This window comes from Balaenoptera ricei, chromosome 15 (genome assembly GCF_028023285.1).
Source record: "Balaenoptera ricei isolate mBalRic1 chromosome 15, mBalRic1.hap2, whole genome shotgun sequence".
Classification (NCBI taxonomy): Eukaryota; Metazoa; Chordata; class Mammalia; order Artiodactyla; family Balaenopteridae; genus Balaenoptera; species Balaenoptera ricei.
The window spans coordinates 49933475-49953227 of NC_082653.1; the positions used below are offsets into that span (position 1 = coordinate 49933475).

General features: G+C 44.0%; 1 protein-coding gene across 2 annotated transcripts in view; it reads right to left on the reverse strand.

Moving 5' to 3' along the window:
- PCSK2 (proprotein convertase subtilisin/kexin type 2) overlaps window positions 1–19753 on the reverse strand; it is a 212884-nt gene that overhangs the window by 39835 nt on the left and 153296 nt on the right. For both annotated transcript variants that reach the window (XM_059896782.1, XM_059896781.1), the window contains one exon: window positions 11685–11761. In XM_059896782.1, the coding sequence (XP_059752765.1) occupies window positions 11685–11761 (77 nt within the window). The remainder of the gene's footprint in view (window positions 1–11684; window positions 11762–19753) is intronic.

The following is a 19753-nucleotide window of genomic DNA, read 5'->3' on the forward strand; positions in this document are numbered from 1 at the left end:
ACTTTTTCCCTTTTGCTCCCTTTTCCGTTCCACCAAAGGAATCCAAACGGCTCTCCCCTTGAACTGGGCCGGCCTGGTGGCTGGCTTGGACCCATGGGAGGCAGCGAGAGGATGCCCTCTGTCCTCTGGGCCAGGGTCCGTACAGAGGAGCTTGGGCTACAGCTGAGGCCACGCGGGCAGTGCAGCTGGGCAGCCCCCGTTGTTCCAACACCTCAGGTGAGGCCCCTGGAGGCCTCCCTCCCCCAGACCCTGCCAGGTTACCCCGTCAGCAGCACATGGAGAGAGACAGGTGCCCACCTAAGTTGCAGGATTGTGAGCTAGTAAATATTCTCTTTTAAGCCACTAGGTTTCGGGGCCGTTTGTTAAACGGCAACGGGGAACTGAACCCCGCGTAAGCTCGAAGTCAATCAGAATGCCGTGTTTTAACCCCAAACAGCATTCAAGAGGAGGAGTGGTCCAAAGTACACATCACTGGAAACGGCCAGCCCCAACCTGAAAGTCCATCCTAATGGCCCATGAGGCAGCTAAATACGAAGTCGGCTGCAAAAGTGTCAGCTGGCCTGCAGAGGGGATGGTGGTGAGGGCTGGCTTCCCCCTCACTATTCACACGGCGGGTGCAGGAAGGCATGTGGGGAAGGGGACTTATTGGCTGCGTAGCCCAAGAAGTCCTGATTTCTGCAGTGTAGACTCTTTGCCACATTCTCTTGGGGCAAGCAAAGCTCGCACCCGCCCTTAAAAAATCACATCGGAGGACTGAAAGTATACACACGTATTTTCTTTCTCTATATGAGCAAAAGTGAATCCTGCCTCCATGAAGGCTACACATCTTATGGACTCAAAATTCCCTTTGGAACAAGAATGAAATCTGTATGCGGTGTCCGAGGAGACCTCGTTGTGACTGCAGAGGCCAGCCCTGTGGTCAAAGCTCTGTGAAGAGCCCACGTGCTGACTGAGTATCATCTACCAAAAACTTACAGGCAAAACCCCTGTCTTCTTGCCTGTAAGTTTTTGGTAGATCTCATTTGAGATTTTTGAGAAGGGACTTAGTTATGGTTTAACTTGGTGGGAGAAACTACCATGGACGTGGCTTTCATGGCCCCCATCTTATTCTCAGTGCTGAAGAAAATGGTAAATAAAATTCTGAAAAACAGCATGGAAGTATATACACATGTATCTATATAAAGTGAAATATATACATACACATTTTATATTGATTCGTATGTAGACTTTAAATGTATATATTTAAGTACAGAGTTGTACTTATATCTACTTATGTATTTGTAATTATATACTTCTATATTCATATGTATATATACTTATACATTATATATAATCCACATATTAGATATTTAAATATATAAAATACACGCTGTATTAAGAGGACATGCATATACTTTATATATACACACATATATATTTAAAAATGGAACTTGTGCAGACACTGATTAAATTTGGCTGGTTCCCTTGTTGTTTGGTTCATGCTGAACAAATAAATATTTGAATAAAAGTTTAAAAAGCAGTGCCACATCTAATTCGAGTGAGCACTAATTTCCTTATTATTTAATAATCAGCCCTGCCAGGCTCTCCTTTCCGAGGCCTTGCCTGGAACACTTGATGCTGTGACCGACATCTGTGAAGCACACGTTATGCTGGTGGAGGGGGAGCCCCGCTCTGAGGAGCGAGGAGGACCAACAGCACCTGCTGTGGACGGGGCAGTCGTTCCTCAGCAGGGACCACAATCGGTGCTTTTCTTGTCGCACCCCCTTTACCCCTCGTGGGAGTAGGTACTACTCCATTTCACAGATGTCAAAGCTGAGTGTCCGAGGATCTGGGCCAGGTCTGAGACCCAGGGTCAGCTACTGGACCACCCATCACCCTCCCACCCTGTGACAGACCTTCTCTGCCCTAAAACTGCTCACGAAAGGCTGGAGGACAAAATCGTGCGAACTTCCTTGAGCAGATTAAAGACACTGAATGCTTCCATATCCTTAATTTTGGCCTTTAAGTGGGGAGATGACCGTCGTGGTCCCTCCAGAGGAATATATTGGAAAAAACATTTCATTGCTAAATTAGGCGACACTAATTATAAGCGGGTAGTGGCTCCCTGTAATTGTTGGTGACACCAGGCCTCTTCGCACCCCTGGGCCTCTGTCAGCTCTGTCGCCACGGCCTTGAGTGCCTTCCCTTCAGTCCTGTTTTCCTGATCATCTCAGAGAGCGAGCTTGCTCCCCTGAATATCAGGAGAATCCTTTTCCAAGTCCATGTTCATCTGGTCCCTTTGCTCTCTCAAGCACATCCAGTAGCTTCCCTTTGTCTCTAGAGTAAAACATGAGTCTGTCAGAAGTGGAAATAGCTGTGGGTGTGGGGAGGAGGGACAAATCTCGATGGCTTGATTGGCCTCCTTTTTTTTTTGAAATTCAGTAAATGTTTATTGATTGGCTGATTGAATAAAACAGTCCAGGTGAGAAGTCTGATGAGCTCACAAAAGAGTGGGATTTGGCCAAAAAGATGTTATCTAACAAAATCTGAGTAATTTATAACCTTTTTAAATGTCTTCAACATATTCAGAACGAAAGTAATTGAAAAAATAGATTACTGAACAGTGCTCCACGGGAAGGGCAAGAAGACTGATTTTTGGTGAAGATCCAACACTTGTGTGGACCCATCGTCTGGCCCCTGGGAGACCTGAACCGCTGACTAGGGTTAGTGAGTGCTCTCTGATTCTATAGAAACAAGTCCGTAACTTTGTGCTTTAACTAATTAATGGCCTCCTTCTGACGAAGGTCATCGTGGGGCAAGTGACAGGAGTCAGGAGTGTCACGTTGCCAGAACGGCCTCGATCTACTGTTCTCCTGGGCCTGTGCCCTTGGCAGTGTGATTTTCTTGCTCCTTCATGAAGAGGGGTAGCACATTTCCCCTACCTTGAGTCTGGCTGGCCTCGTGACTTGCTTTGGACAAAAGAATGTGGTGGAAGTGATGGGCCTGGCCCTCAAGAGGACCACAGCTGCCCTTTCTCCTGAAACTGCCCTGGTGCCATGTGGACAAGCCCAGGCTGGCCCATTGGATGGTGAGAGACTGTAACCCCTCATGCCTGTCACCCAAGCTGACAGCCAGCTGTCCCCCAGACATGTGAGAGAGGCCATCCTAAGCCAGCCAGCCCCCAGCCTCCCTGCCAGCCAACCCTGGATGCAGGGACGAGCCAGATCAACAGAACTGTCCCACTGACCTACAGACTTGTGAGCGATATCAGTGCTTATTGCTTTAAGCTACTACTTTTGGGATGATTTGTTACGTGGCATTATTTGGCAATAGATAACTGATACGCTGGACAAGCAAGGCTGGAGGGACAATCCCAGGTTAACCTGTGTGGGGTGGGGCTTAAGCCCGGACCCTGATGATGGCTGCACTGGGGCCTCCCTACAGCCGTGGTGGCTGCTGAGATGTCCAAGAAAACCCTGAGGACCTGCTCCGACCCGCGGAGGGGGCACATCTCCGGAGAGACAGTGCCCCTTCTTCCACATTGCTGACCTTTCACTAGAGCGACTGGCCACCCTTCTTGCCCTTTCCAGCCGAAGCATGCATTTCTATGTGACTCCATTCAGGGAGAGATGCACGGGGCAGCATGCATACGGCACCTCTCATTTACTGACACCCACCGTGGGTGGGCACCATGCCGAGAGTGCTGCAGGCTTTGTTTTACTTAATTCTCACAACTATCATTATCCCCATTTTAAAGAAGAGGGAGTCGAGCATCAAGATACTAAGTCACTTCTCAGTTCAGAGGCAAAACCAGAATTCAGATACAGGTTTGCTGCTTCCGACCCCCTGTTCTTAAGCATGACCTTTATAAACAAGATGAAAAGACAACCTTCACAATAGGAGAAAATATTTGCAAAGGAATTTACAGACAAAGGATTAATCTCTAAAATATATAAACAGCTCATGCAGCTCAATATTAAAAAAAACAGACAACCCAATCAAAAAATGGGCAGAAGGCCTAAATAGACATTTCTCCAAAGAAGACATACAGATGGCCAAGAGGCACATGAAAATCTGCTCAACATCACTAATTATTAGAGAAATGCAAATCAAAACTACAATGAGGTATCACCTCACACCGGTTAGAATGGGCGTCATCAGAAAATCTACAAACAACAAATGCTGGAGAGGGTGTGGAGAAAAGGGAACCCTCCTACACTATTGGTGGGAATGTAAATTGATACAGCCACTATGGAGAACAGTATGGAGGTTCCTTAAAAAAACTAAAAACAGAACTACCATATGAACTAGGAATCCCACTACTGGGCATATACCCAGAGAAAGCCATAATTCAAAAAGACACATGCACCCCAATGTTCATTGCAGCACTGTTTACAATAGCCAGGTCATGGAAGCAACCTAAATGCCCATCGACAGACGAGTGGATAAAGAAGATGTGGTACATATATACAATGGAATATTACTCAGCCATAAAAAGGAATGAAATTGGGTCATTTGCAGAGACGTGGATGGACCTAGAGACTGTCATACAGAGTGAAGTAAGTCAGAAAGGGAAAAACAAATGTCGTATATTAACGCATATATGTAGAATCTAGAAAAATGGTACAGATGAACTGGTTTGCAGGGCAGAAAATGAGACGCAGATGTAGAGAACAAACGCATGGACACCAAAGGGGGGAAAGCAGGGTGGTGGTGGTGGTGGTGGGATGAATTGGGAGATTGGGATTGACATGTATACACTAATACGTATAAAATAGATAACTAATAAAAAAAAAAATCTTAAAAAAATATATCATGTATTCCTGATGCTCAGAAATGTGCAGATAAAAAGTGTGATGGTTAAATTTATGTGTCGATTTGGCTGGGACATGGTGTGCTCAGATATTTGATTAAACATTATTTTGGGTGTTCCTGTGAAGGTGTTTTTTGGATGAGGTTAACATTTAAATTGGTGGGCTCTGAGTAAAGCAGATTGTCCTCTGTAGTGTGGGTGGGCCTCATCCAATCCGTTGAAGGTCTGAATAGAACAAAAAGACCAGCCTTCTCTGGGTAAGAGAAAATCCTCCAGCACTGCCTTTGGACTCCAGCTCGTCTCTCCTGGGTCTCCAGCCTGCCAGCCCACCCTGCAGATTTTGGACTTGCCAGACCCCATAATTGCATGAGCCAATTCCTTATAACAAATCTCTTTCTTTTTAAATACATATCTGATTCGTTCTTTTTCTCTGCAGAATCCTGACTAATTCAAAAAGTAACTTAGTGGTTTAACCAGCTTTCACTGGTTCTTTGACTCACTCACTGGTTAGGGTCCTTGGCTTAGGTTTTCTGCTACAACATGGTCTGTCTTTGCCACATGATTTTTTTTTGGTGACAGAACATACTAACTGGTAACCAAGCTCATTTTCTTTTCTTCCTGGGATCCGGTTAGGCTCCATTTCCCAGCCTCCCCCGCACGTGCACGTGGCCAAGTGACTGAATTTCAGCTGATGTTGTGTGGGTGACGGGATGTACGCTGCTTCCAGGCCCGGCTCATAAAAATCCCCAGAGCCATTGTCCGTGCTCTTTCTCTCTAGTCCCTCATGCAAACCTCCAAGGTGGAGCTTTAGTTCCATTTCACAGATAGGGGAAACTGATTCAGGGATCACTTATTCCATACCAAGCGACCAACATACCACTACCTTTGTCCATTATAATCTACTGTATTTTTCTCTCTTAAGAAAAGAATAATTGCCACCTGAGGACCATAAAATCCCCCCATATGGCAAACATTAGTTTCCAAAGTAGAAATGATTATACCAACATACAGATATTTCTTTTGCAATCTATATGATTCTCTCCACAACACCAAATCTGTGTTACATCTATTTCTTTTAGCTGAAGGGGAAAATTTTAATAATGAAAACTTGTGTCATCCAGGTAGCGGACTAGAGATTTTTTTAAAAACTCACAATTTTGTGGTATTTCTCCAGTGGCTCAGAAGAGCTCATAAAATTAAACTCTGTTGGATTTCACTGTGCTCTGGTTTGGCTAGAGAGAGGGGGTTGATTGCAAAGACAAACCTTTGAGCTGATATCCGCTTATGAGGTAGTCTCAACGCTCACATGAAAGAAAAACTTAGGTCTTTGAAAGCAGTTTGGATTTTGTTATCCAGGAGGCAATTTCAGAATTAGTCGGTAAAGACAGAAGGGAAAGATGTTTGTCGATTTCTAAGCCATTACGTGTCCCCAGGGTAAAGTATTGGTTTCCATCACTGTGCTAATAGCCAACCAGAGAGAGCAATTTTCCCCCCATGTTCTTTTTTAGGCCTGTTTATTGGGTTCTTCAGAATAAAATATGACTTTTAATTTAAAAAAGTTAATCACTGAAAATCTTTCTTATTTGAAGGTTTAACTAATGCTATCAATCAAACGTGCTCACATAGAGACAGATGATCCTTGGCATCCATTTATCCATACTTCCCTTCATTTTGGTTGCTTGAATAATAAATGTCTTCTCTCTCCCTGAATTTACAGTAAACTTTTTGTGACCAGGAATTGCATCTAATCCAGAATCTCTTACTCTTTAGGGCGTAATAGATAGAGCATGCTGCACCCAGTGATGCTCTGTCAATATTGCCGATGGTGGGGATGACATTTCAGTGGTGCATGCCTGTCAAAGAAATGCTATGCAAGAGAGAGTTTTATGGACAACAGCACAGCAATGGAATACAGATCTGCAGTGCATCACCAAACATTTGACCTAAAACCCAGCAAGGCTGGAAGATTATTGACAAAGTGTGAGCCGCAAACCTTGGGAGAAGCAGGCAGCTCTGAAATGGACAGATGTCAAGGGCACTCAACATCTTGGCATGGCTGAGAAAGTATGCCACCCATCCATCAACCAGCCAATCAATATTCATTGAACGCCAGAAAAAAAATGTGATACTAGATCCTGATACCTCATAGCAAATCAGTTATAGCTGTGTTGCATATTATTGATGCTGATTAAATATGTATTATTTTCTACCTTTTTGCAGTTTGGGTTATTGTTGCTACTGTGGCTGTTATTATTTTGCTTGGTCGTCTGTATTTCTCTGATTGCAAGCTAGGAGGAAATGATACTCCTTTTCCAAATTTCTCAACTGTGTTTCAAATACATACCTGGAGCGCAGATACCGCATACAATTATCAAATGGTTCACAGTAGAATAAATACACTTGCTCTGCCGAAAAAGGAATAATTCTACAAAATCAAATGAAGTACAGGGCAAGGAGTTCTAATATACAGGTCCCCTAAAAGCAGTTCTGCATATGTATGAAATTTGCCTTCATAAGGAGTCCTTGGCTTGGAGTTTTAAGTATGTTCTTAAAGAAGCGTACACTTGAAGGAAAACAAGTTAACCTATAAGCACAGAGAGGAGATATGATGGTTTAAAGTGTGAGGAAAGCCCAGGGGAGACACGCAGCTATTAAACTCAGTTTCTCAGCCAAGGGGAACGTTCTCCTTGCTTGCTTTTGAGAGCGCCCCTGGTAGAGCGTTTTATTTTCTACTTTCCACAGCAGTGAGAAGCCAGTGATGGAGAGCGTGGCCTTTTCTGGGCAGGAATTGCCTCTGCGTTCTAACCAGCCTGTGTGGCAGGCAGTGTGGCTGGAGAAGCAGCAGCAAACCCACTGCTGGTCAGCATGGGGCGGCCCTTCATTGGAGTTTCGGTGCCGAAACTAGCTTATCCAAGAGCCCCGAGTCTGCTGAGCAAAGATGGGGTATTGGGACTGGTGCCCAAGCCCAGAAGAGAACACCTGAAGAAACTGGCAGGCCGGAAGCTCAGGCTGCCTGGGCAGTAAACCCTGCTCCAGCCAAGGGCAAGTGCTCAAGGCTCTCAGAGCTTCTGGGCAGCGGCATTCCTAGAGTGCAATGGGAGAATCGTCCTTGTCTATGCCCCACACCCAGTTTCCGACCCAATCACAAGATCTCTCCTCTTTTCTCCTAGCAACCTGTCCAAACCTTTCATGCTCACCTCCTCCATGAAGCCTTCTCAGATTGCTGCCTTCTACACCAGTCTCTAACTCCAGGACCAGTTATCCAGGACACCTCCTGAACACGTCTGTACCTCCCGCCTCTGCTTCTTTGACTAAATTGTACCCTCACCCCAGAATACACTCCCCTCCCCTCCCAACTCTACCTAGTACCTTCATTCAAATCCCAGACCAAATGCCACATCTTCAAGGAAACCTGTCCCAGTTTCCCCAGCCAGAGATAACTTTGCATTTCTCCACGCTCTCTCTCCAAAGCACTTTTATTATGAGGCAGTGCTTGTAATGGCCCCTCACTGGTGTCAAATCCTGTCTCCACCACTTGTTAGCTGCGTGACCTTGCACACATTATTTAATCTTTCTGTGCTTCGGTTTCCAAAATAGGGATAATAATGTTCACACCTATTTCAGAGGGTTAGATTGAGAATTAATACGTGCAAAGCACTAAAACAGTGCCTTAAACATAGTAATTAATAGGCGTTCGTTTTCCTCGCATGATTTCAGCCCTGGCTACACTTAGCACTGCAGTGATCCGGGCTGCTGTCACCTCCTCATGGGACATTGCAAGCGCCTCAGAAGCTTAACCACCAAAATGAATAGTTTCATGAGTACCAAGCTAAAGGCCCAGTTCTGTTTATCTCTTTTTACGCCCTATGCTTTTAAAATTTACTTTTTGTTATAGAAAATATCAGAATAGACAAAAGTAGAGTGAAATCTCATGTAACCATCATCCAGCTTTAACAATTATTAACTCATGGCCAATTATATTTCCTTTAACCCCCCCCCCTTTACTCTCTTTCCTTCTTCTACAAGCCCTTAGTTATACTGAAAGAAATACTAGGCATAATATTCATCCAAAAGGGAATTTTTAATAAACTTATCTTACACTCAAGGGAAGGGTGCTATCTTCAAATTCTCTTTGGGCCAAGCAGGAACCACCTCCAGGACAGACACAACTTTTCGGACCACAGATCCTCCCAGGGCTGTGGCCTGAACTTTGACCCGCCTTCCTTTCATAATCACTTACAACAGTAGTTTTGTTTCGAGAGGCCGTGATTTGAACCGTGGTACCGTCCAGTCTTTGTAATAACAAGTCATGATAGATGAGGATCTTTGAAAATGACTTGATAATTGTGAAAAACCCCATTTATGGGTCAAAGTGGCCACTGTGTCTTGAGTCATTGGTTCCTTAAGAGGCAAGGATCATACTTGCCTGACTCACGATGACTGTGTCTCAGGCAGTTGGACACTTGGGGATTCCACCTCTGGCAAAGAAGAATTTTAGTGCCCTGGGCTTCCCTGGTGGCACAGTGGTTAAGAATCTGCCTGCCAATGCAGGGAACACGGGTTCGGGCCCCGGTGCGGGAAGATCCCACAAGCCACGGAGCAACAAAGCCCTCGCGCCACAACTACTGAGCCCTTGCACCTAGAGCCCGTGCTCCACAACAAAAGAAGCTACCGCAGTGAGAAGCCCACGCACCGCAACGAAGAGTATTCCCCGCTCGCCGCAACTAGAGAAAGCCCATGCGCAGCAATGAAGACCCAATGCAGCCAAAAATAAATAAGTTAAATAAATTTAAAAAAAAAAAAGAATTTTATGCGCTTAGCTCATTAGTCCTAGAGGATTTTAGCCAGTTTAAAATTGAACTTTCAAGATCAAGTTTGCGAATGAAATTATTTAAGGTAGAGGACATCTCCGTTTTGCTTTTGTTTTTGTTTAAAGAATATTCTTACAGCTCATCACACAGGAAGACTTACTCGTGGGGGGTTGTGTTTGGGTTCAGAAAATGGGATGGAGGGAACCATTCTGTTGGTTATATTTTTGTGCCTGGGTCCATCCACTGAAGATGAATTTAATACCTACTAGCTGCAGAGAGAAAGCTAGTAGCTGGCACGCGTGTTGCTACTGCCCTTTCTGATAGCGTGTAGACAGCTGGTGACCGATGGTGCTGAAGCCACGGCCACCCTCGTTGTCCTTCTCAGCACAAGGGTCCAGGCCGCTGTTAATAATTATGTCTCGCCCCTGGCTTAGTGACTTCTATTTGATGACTTCACATCCCTGTGTCTGAGAATGGTTTATTAGCTAAGGGTGGGTATGCAAGGATCTAGGTGAGTAAGAGACACTTCAAGTCAAAAGTTCTCTGGCCTTTTTTATACACCCTCACCCCCTAAGCGCACACTTCCAAACCCTGCATGATGTTTTAAAGCTGCAGATGAGGTTGATAGAGAGTGAACTGTGCTCTTGGATATTAGCAATGATCTTTTAAAAATGTTACAAATTTGAATTATGTTTTCCCCTTTATTCTTTTCTGCATTTTCTGTAATTACCAAGCCCCGTGTGCACTGTCTGTGCCCCACACAGTCTCTGGTCAACTTGCTAACTGTAGGAACAGAGTCTAAGCTACCTGGTCCACTGGGGACCCATCCCTGGCCACTCTCTGGTCATCATGCCTTCTGTCTTTTATAATAAAGATGATGCTTATAAAAGAAGGGTACAATTTGGATTTAGAAACACTTACAGAGCTTGGGTTCAAGTGTCGGCTTTGATATTTACTGGTTGTTTGTCCAGGGAAGTCAGGCAACTTTTCTGAGCCTGTTTCCTTGTCACTAAACTGAGGATGACAGCATTTGTTTCATCTACCTTGAGTTTGTCACGAGAAGTAGAAGAAATGAGTAAAGTGCTGTACACACAATATATTTTTATATCATTAATTGAAGTTCATACGTTCTCATCAGCTTCACTCAAAAACATCAATAATGGGGAAGCACTAGGTTTAGAACTGAGTCAATTTTGATTGAACAAGCCACGTGCCTTAATTTCTTGATATTTCTTACATGTGATCAACAACTTAGGCAAGAATTTTACTTGGAGAAGAAAGAGACTGCATTTACATGTTTTGTAGCAAAACAGGCCGAAGAAAAATCACACTTTTGGATGAACCATTCATTGGGTAGTGTTGCATAACAGGATGGCAAGCAGTATTTCAAACCTAGAGTTAACAATACTGTACTGCATATTTGAAAGTTGCTGAGAGAGTTGGTCTTAGAAGTACTCATCACAAGGAAAAAAGTTTTTTTATGTGACTATGTGTGGTGTCAGATATTAACTAGACTTACAGTGGTGATCTTTTTGCAGTATACACTAATATGGAATCATTATGTGGTACAGCTGAAACTAATTATTATACCTCAGTTAAAAAAATACCTCAAACCTCTGCCAATTATGCTTACTGTTTTGTCAAAAGGGACTACATGAGCTGTTATAAGGTTACAGCAAAAACACTTTGCAAAAACATATAGACACAGACCCCTGGGGCAAAAGAGCTCTCTGCAATAGTTTCAACAGATCAAGTAAAACCCATGTGTTTACAATCAACTTGTGGTGGGTTGAGAAAGGATTTCTTATTATTCCTATTTTTTTTTATCTTTAATAAGGTGGCAAATAATTCCTAGTTCAACAGAACAAAATAGTCAAGAGATAATTCTAGAAGAGCGTTGCCATATTAAAAAAAAATCAAGAATTTAGAGAATGTAGCCACAAAGAAGGAAAAAAAATCACCATATAATTTAGCAAGGCAGTGAGAGCATTTTGCTGGTGATACTTAAGCCTTAAAAACACAACAGAGCGAAATAAAACCCCACACTTGACGTCCCAGACACCTCAGGAGGCCCCATTTACCTGTTAAACCAGTCATCTGTGTATCGAGGGTAAGGATAGGGGTCGTTGCTGCTGAAGTCGTAGCTTGCTTCGGCATTCTGCAAAACACAAGATGTGTCATTAGGTCATAAAGCCAGAGGCACGGGCACGAGAGGATCCGAGAGATGCAACCGTCTTATGTGGACGGTCCCTCCGTGGAGGGCTGTGTTAACATTCTCTCTGGACCAGCCCTTGAGGAGGTGACAGAGCAGACGTGTGTCCGTGGAGGGTTCTATCCTCCCGTTATCCTCTTTTCCAGACTCCCTCATCCCATCCTATTCCGGGCCCTCAAAGGGTTAGCAAATTTGCGTCCTGTGCTACCCAGGACTGTCTCCATTTTAAGCTGAGTGACACTTGTGGGTCAGTGGGTCTCCCCCGGAAGCCAGGACTCTCGTTAAGCTTCCTTGCACTGATGGCCAGAAGGATCTAGTTCTCATGTCACAAGTGAGGCAGCCTCTAGAGTTTTCTTACTTTATGCAGAGCTCACTCCAGTTCCCTGCTTCAGGCTGACAGAGGCTTGTCTCCTTTACATTTACAGGTGTTAAACCCAAGCCCCGAATACTGGCCATGATATCAACCTCATTTATTCACTCAGCAAATATCATTGAGTCTAATATATGCCAGGGACTTTCCCAAGTATGGGAATACAATGGTGACATCCCTGCCCACATGTAAATTACAGCCTGGTTGGGGGGACAGACATCAATCCCACAAAAAATAGTTGATTGCAAACAGGAGTCCTCAACACTACAAGATACAATGAGAAGTTTAAATTCTATTCAGTCCAATACCTCCAATTTTCCCATTGAGAGTCTTTCCCCACAGAAATCAACTACCTATTCACTTAAAATGATTTCATGCTTTAATTTTGTCCATTTAGGTCTTCAGTTGGTCAGCCTTTTATTTTGGTCCATGATGGGAGATGGTCCCCCACCATCTGTTGGCTAATCCCTTCCTTCCTCTCTGCCTGTCAGTTGCCCAGGGATGCTGAGCTCCGTGAAGCTCCTCTCTCCTCATCCCATCCTCCCTCCTTTGTTTCTGAGGTGTGCAGCCAAGACCCTGGATGGTTTCCTGGTCCGCAGTATACACTGGGCTGGGAAACACTGGGTTAGACACATATTCCAGCTGGGAAATTTCTCAATTCCATGGGCCCTGAGACGTTTTAGAGAATTGTGCTCTTTTATGAGTCAAAACACTTTAGTTTGTAAACTTAATGTATTAGTGGCATAATGGTTTTAAGAGCAAATTGACTAGTTCCATGAGTTTATGTGTTTCCATTTGCTGGATGACAAAGGGCCAGTAGCTGGAAAGACCAGAATTGTAATACTAATTTATTTTTAAAAATGTGCTTGGGGCAGAAGTCACTTTGAAATTTGTTTAAAATTTTTTTAACTTAAAAGTTTTTAGCTTTATTGAGGTATAATTCTTATACAAAAAATTCCACACATTTAATGTCTACATCTTGATATGTGTACACTCATGATGCCATCACCATAACCAAGGTACTAAACATACCCACCACCTTCAAAATTTCCTTGTGTTCTTTTGTGTCTGTGTGTTCTTCTTTTTTTTCTTTTGGTAAGAACATTTAACGAGATCTATCCTCTGAACATATTTTACAGTGTATAATACAGTATTGTTGACTGTCACATGGCAGAGGTCTAGAACTTATTCATTTGCATAACAGAAACTTCATACCCATTGAAAAACAATTCCTCATTTTTCCCTCCCCCACCTTTCTATTCAAAATTTGGACCAGTCACTTATCTTGGGCATTGAACATGGCTATCCTGTGTTCTAGAATCTAGGTCTTCCTTCAAATCCTAGTCTTTAGAGAGGATGTGTTCCTGTCTCCACTGGCCATAATTACTGGCAAATACCCAGGCCTGCTTCTCCTCCACTGAGATCCCAAACTACCTTCATTCACCTTTAAAAGTTTAATTCTCTATCTGGGCTATAATCCCAGTCTTTGGGAGACTCTCTCAGATTTGGCATATTTTTTCTTTCTTGATGTTTCTTGAGCTATTTGGATCTCACTTCTTTTGAGGGATACTATTTTGAAAGTAACTTATTCGTCTTCCCTAAGTATGTTCAATTACCCCAATCTTCCCTGAATTTTTGAGACAAGAGCATGCGTAGGTAGAGCTGGTGGGGTTGGAATATTAAGAGGAACACAAGTTAATAGTTTTTCTTTGGGGTTTCAAAGCTGAGGTTGAAAGTTAAGCGATAGATCTGGAAGACTATTTGCTAGGCCTGGTTTGTTTCTCTGTAGAAGAAATGAAAATGGCCCAGTCTAAGGTGAATTGAATAGAAAATTCATTGAGTAGCACTTGTAGGGCCCTCAGAGGGAGCCCTGAGTGCTACCTCTCTCTTCTGAGCTGTGTTCTTGGAGTGGGAAGGGGGTGTGTTGGAATGTCCAACCTCAGAGAGGTCTGGGACTCATCCTAGGACAGGGGCGTGGAGCTGAGGACCAGAAGTAGCTCCGTGAGGTGTCTTAGCTGAGGGACTCAGGGACGCCCCATTCCGTGTTCCTGTGACGCTCACTGCAGAACAGGAAGCAGCAGAATATTGTGTGGGAGGCTGAGATTAGTGAGAACACGACAGAGAGAACCAGCTGCCCTAGGAAGTCCAACGGTCACGACACTGAGGATCCAGGGTTCAGGCAGGATCTGCGTGAAGTGATGACCGAGGCCAGTTGGGTGGGGATGCAGCAGTAGTTTCCACGGTGGACAGATGATGAGACGTGAGCTCCGGGAGCCCGGCCCCTCTTCTTGATGCTGTGCTACTCCTTTGCAACTTGAGGGTGGAGGCAGGAGGGTGGGAGCAAAACCTGTGTTGGCCAAGGTCAAATTTCTACCATCAGTGCCAGTAGGTTGTTGGAGAGAAATTAAATTCCACTAGAGAAAAATAAAATCAGAATTTTCTGCACCTTTGTGTTTGCTGCCTAAGCAATTGACCTATTTCACCAGCTTTCCTCCCTGGCTCACCTTTTTTGTTCACACTGTCACCTGAGGTCTGGGCCGAGGTCTTTGGCTCTGATTTCTGGTTCTGGAGAAAATGGCTTGCCGCAAGGTGGGTGGGGGCAGAGTGGGGAACTGGAGAGTTCAGACAGCAGAATTTGTTCCTGAGAATCCACGGGACTCTGAGACCACTTTTACAGCAAGAAGAAAGACCATGTATTGTCTGCAGTCAAATTCACCTCAATGTTGAGATGGATGAGGACTTAGGAATTCTAATTTGTTGTCTTTACAATTAATTTGATGACTAATGCTAATTCCTTGTGTAATAGTCTAGGCTGAGGCTGAGTATTAAGGAAGGCAAACAGGTGTTCTTCTTTGGCTGTATATTTTCTGGCAAAAAATCAAATGGTTTACAGCAAGGAAGAAGAATGAGTGATTTTTTGCAAGGGTTCTGTTTATACTTTTATAGCCCAAACCGACGAGTCATTTATTGATCTGAATTACAATGTCGTCTTCCATAAAACTGTTTGTGTACAGGAATAAATTAAACTGGTCTTGGATTATACTGGAATTTTCTAAAATATCCATTAACGTAGACATGTGGGAGGAAGTGGAGTCTCTGTAGATTTAATGCTCTGGTATCCTAGGCTAAGCCAGAGGTTTGTTTTGGTTTGAATTCTGTAACTTCGTCCTAAAATGCATTAGTCTATTTTCTTTTAGAAAATATTAGCTGTTTAGTGAACATAATTTAATCATTGATGATTCAGTATCAGGATGATTCAGAGTCACCATTAAGAACTTGAATTATCATTGTACCATTGTGGAGAAAGTAGAAAGATTGGGCTGAATGCAAACTGACCTCAGGGCATCCCTGGAAGTTATTTCTAGACGAAACTTCTGATAATGGCTCATTTTCTCTTTAAGAGTTGAGTGCAGGCAAAAAAAATCCCTCTAGCAATTAGTATTTCTAAAGCTTAGTGTCTGAACACTTGAATGCATAGTCAGAAAGCAAGGCTAGATTAACTCCCAGCAAAGAAGTTTAATAATTACGCTTTTGGCTGTTGTTTGCGCTGCGCACTTTCCCATCAGATGGCCTGCCCGCACACTAGGCTAAGTAAGGACAAGGGACTTACTTATTTTCATGATATCTTCTGACTCCGTTATATCTGAGGTGCTGCCATCAAAGGCACAGGCTGACAAATGGCACCTGTCTGATGCTATGGCTGGTCTCACCTTGGAAGCTGGTGGTGGACCCAGTGGCAATCATGTTTGTTGCTTTAACATTTTCAGAGGAGCTTCTGAGCCCCTTGAGACTGAACTCAACTCTAGCACTGCCACCCTTAACCCCCAAATCTGGAATTTACTGCCTCTGGGACAAGTGGACTTTCCTTGCTGGGTAGCACAAGACAGACGTATCTGCAGGCGTCAGCTTGAAGTAGGGGAAGGAAGAGAGGCATTAAATCAGACAGATCTGGTTTTGAACCCAGGCTATTTGGTCTTGGCAATATTCTTGTTTTCTGGTAACTGAGGTTTTCCTCATCTTTAAAATGCAGACGATAAAAAAGTAACTGGTTGGTTGCTGTGAGGATAAAAGGAAGGAAGGGATGTGGGCCAGCAAGCACACTGCGGACGATGTCTCACCTCTTTCTTCTGCTTTTGTGTCCTCTACTTTCTTTGATCACCTATGGCAAGAGTCACAAAATATGACCCAAAGGCCAAATCTGGCCCACCACTTGTTTTTGTAAATAAGGTTTTATTGGAACATAGTCATGTGCATTTGTTTATGGGTTGCCTAGTGCTTTCACAATGTAACAGCAGACTTAAGTAGTTGTGGCAGAAGCCTACCAATCTTAAAATATTTACCGTATTTTATAGAAAGTGTTCATCAACGCTTGACTGGCATCCTAGGCCTTTGGGCGCCCAGGCTGCCTGCTGATAGCCTGAGGCTTGCGCTACAGCACCTCACCCAGTCCTGCCTTCCTGGGAGGCTCCTTTGCCCTGAGACATACCTGTCCCATGGCCCCTTCTCTCTAGGTGAGCTGCAGCTGCCGAAAAGGAATCTGATACAAACTAACCTCACTATGTTGCTAAGAGTCTGAAGTTTACCTGTCCTGGGCCTCACACCCATCAAAAGTAGGTTATCGGGTGTTCCTGTGGCCAGAAATGGGGGCTCAGCCCACTGGGGCGCTTGTGGAGGCCGTGAGGGCATCCCGCTGGGATGGTGGGGAAGCCCCACCATCGTCCCCACCGCCCCTCTGCCCATCGTGGGTTGAAGGCTAGTCCTAGGGGCACCGACCCTCTAGTTCATCTGTCTTTCCATCTACAATTATCCTGTCTGTGCCCACGGTCAGAACATCACCCTTGGCAGGTGCTTGCAGTAAACAGCATGTGCCCAGGTGATATGGGCACACGTGGTGTCTGCTACACAAGGGCTCACCCATCTTTCATTTTTAAACCTGATGTTGCTTCGACATTCTGACAATACCAGGCTCTCGTAATAGACCAATGTATTTAATATAAAGGTCCGTTGGTGTGATTGAATTTTTTAGAGCACTAAGGAGCAAACTCTGTGGTCTGACTATAAAATTAGGCAAGTGGCATCTTTTTTTTTATTTCTTAACATCTTTATTGGAGTATAATTGCTTTACAATGGTGTGTTCGTTTCTGCTGTATAACAAAGTGAATCAGCTATATGTATACATATATCCCCATATCTCCTCCCTCTTGCGTCTCCCGCCCACCCTCCCTATCCCCCCCCTCTAGGAGGCAAGTGGCATCTTTAATCAGGGCTGCCTTGCACAGCCGTGCGGGTCATGCCTTCACAAGCAGCCACGCCCAAGGGGAGCAATGAGGGGCTACACTGGACTTGCAAGCCTGTGCCCTGCGGAGGGGCTTGAAAAACTAATCGGTCCGCCTGCCCGGAGGAGCCACCCTTTTCTCATTTGTCTGCCCAGAAGGGGGCACATTTTCTAATCTCTTTGCCCAGAAGAAGGTGCCGTTTTGCAATTCACCCACCGGAAAGGGGTGCTTTTTTCAATTTCACAAGAAGGCACTTAAGTACTAGCATGTCTATGAGCCACGGCAAGAAATGCGTCTCCTAGTTACAGCCGTGTACAAGCTCAGACCGCAGAGAAATTGAACCAGGGAGACAATGTGGCCCCTGTGAGATGTCAGGTAATACCAGACTCACATAATATCTCAGGCAATAGGAGTTTGTGACTATGGGTACAGCATGGCCTAGGATACGTTGCCAATGTCATTCCACAGCTATAGGCACTCAGAACAAGAAAGTACATTGCATATGTCCCTTTATTCCAACTTGCTACTTTTCCTAAAGGCATTTAATCAAATAACCCAGCTAGGAGCTGTGTAACGGTATTAGCTGAAATTGCACTGTGCTCACGGATTAATGAAGCAGGAATGAGCTTCCCCAGATAGACTCTCAGGCTGCAACCATATTGCTCCAGAACAAAGCTCCTCTGTATGGAAACTGAGCAGCAAAAGGGTCCAGTCCACTAGAGCCGAAAAAATTTTGCTTTGCACCTACTTGCATTTAACATGGTCACGGCGGAAATTTCCCGACTGTGCCTATTTGGATTTTCCTCAAATAATTCTCCCACATGCACTGGTTTAATGATAATGTTCAGCTCATTTTTGACTAAAACCAGCATTAAAGGGATTTATGTCTATCTTAAGTCTGGCTGTAAAACTTAATGAAATTTAACATTTCTCCAGCACACACACACCAAAAAAAGATGCATAGTCAGAAAATTGTTTGAAATCTTTCTTCTATACTCCTAAGATTTCCAGAGTCATGTGTTTTTCCAGGGACGGAGTGTTCTCTGTGGATTTGACACCCCTTACCATCACCTCTTTCTTGCTCCTAGACATTCCAGCAACTTCGCTAGTCACTGGATTACTGTCTGGGTAAGAGGAGCGTAATAGCCAGGCCGGGCAGGTACCACCAAGCCTAAGCCACGTCCTGGACCGCTATGCTTTTTAGTTTCCAAAGCTGAGCGGCTCCATTCTTTGGCCCTAATGTCACTCTTATCAGCCGATCTGAGGGAGGTTCTAAGAACTAAACATAACAGGAGGTAATAATAATAATAATGTAAATTCCTAATGGTTAACACAGTGCCCTAAGTTAATAGAGTGCCTTTAAGTTTTTCAAAGCAGGTTACGTTCTCTTATTTTATTTAATATTCTCCAAAACCCTGTGCGGGTAGGAGAGCAGATACATTGAAGGCAGAAGTGGGGCAGTTACTATCTCTAAGACACAGTCAAGGCAGCCCCTCTGGATGGCTTTAGAGCTATCTCTGCCTGCTCACGTCTTCTTAGCCCGTCTTACTGCTTTGGAAGGCCAACGAAGCCTGTCTCAGGCTAGATTGAGGCCAGTTCCCACTCATGAATTTTAATAGCTGCCCTAAAAGCATGAATTCCTGGGGCTGAACTGATGCGTGGAGGAGAAGCTGCCACTCACTGTGATTAATCTCCAAGCGCTGACTCTGAGACAGGGTCCAACACTTGTTTGGAAAATATTTACATCTTTTTTTCTCACCAGCTGACAACTCAAATTTAGCATTTCCTTCAATTATGGATGTGAACTACAGGTCACAATATTACTAGCAGTGCCTGAGAGCTTGTCACCAATATGTACTTTCATACCGCATTAAAACTATTACAGATTTGCTGAGATATCTTTTCTACTCACTCCTACCTGGCACTAGATTTCGTTATTTAGTGCATTTATTAAGAGGGATACATACTACTGTTTTGCAAAAGCATATTTTTAATCTTTTGATAACTGTTTCAATATAATTGCTTTTCCTTGGTTATCCTATGCATTTTGTTTCATGAATTTAAAATATTATCCTGAGTATGAGAAGAAAGACATACTTGTGTACATAGGTAGGTGGTGTGCAAATTGGTGTAATCTCTTCAAAGAGAAATTTGGCAATATCTATCAGAATAAAAGATGCACAGACTCTTCGACCAAGCGATCCCACCTGTAAGAATCTCTCCTAAAGGTATACTTGTACGTATATGGAAGATTTGTGTTTAACTGTGTTCACGGCAGCATGATTGTAAAAG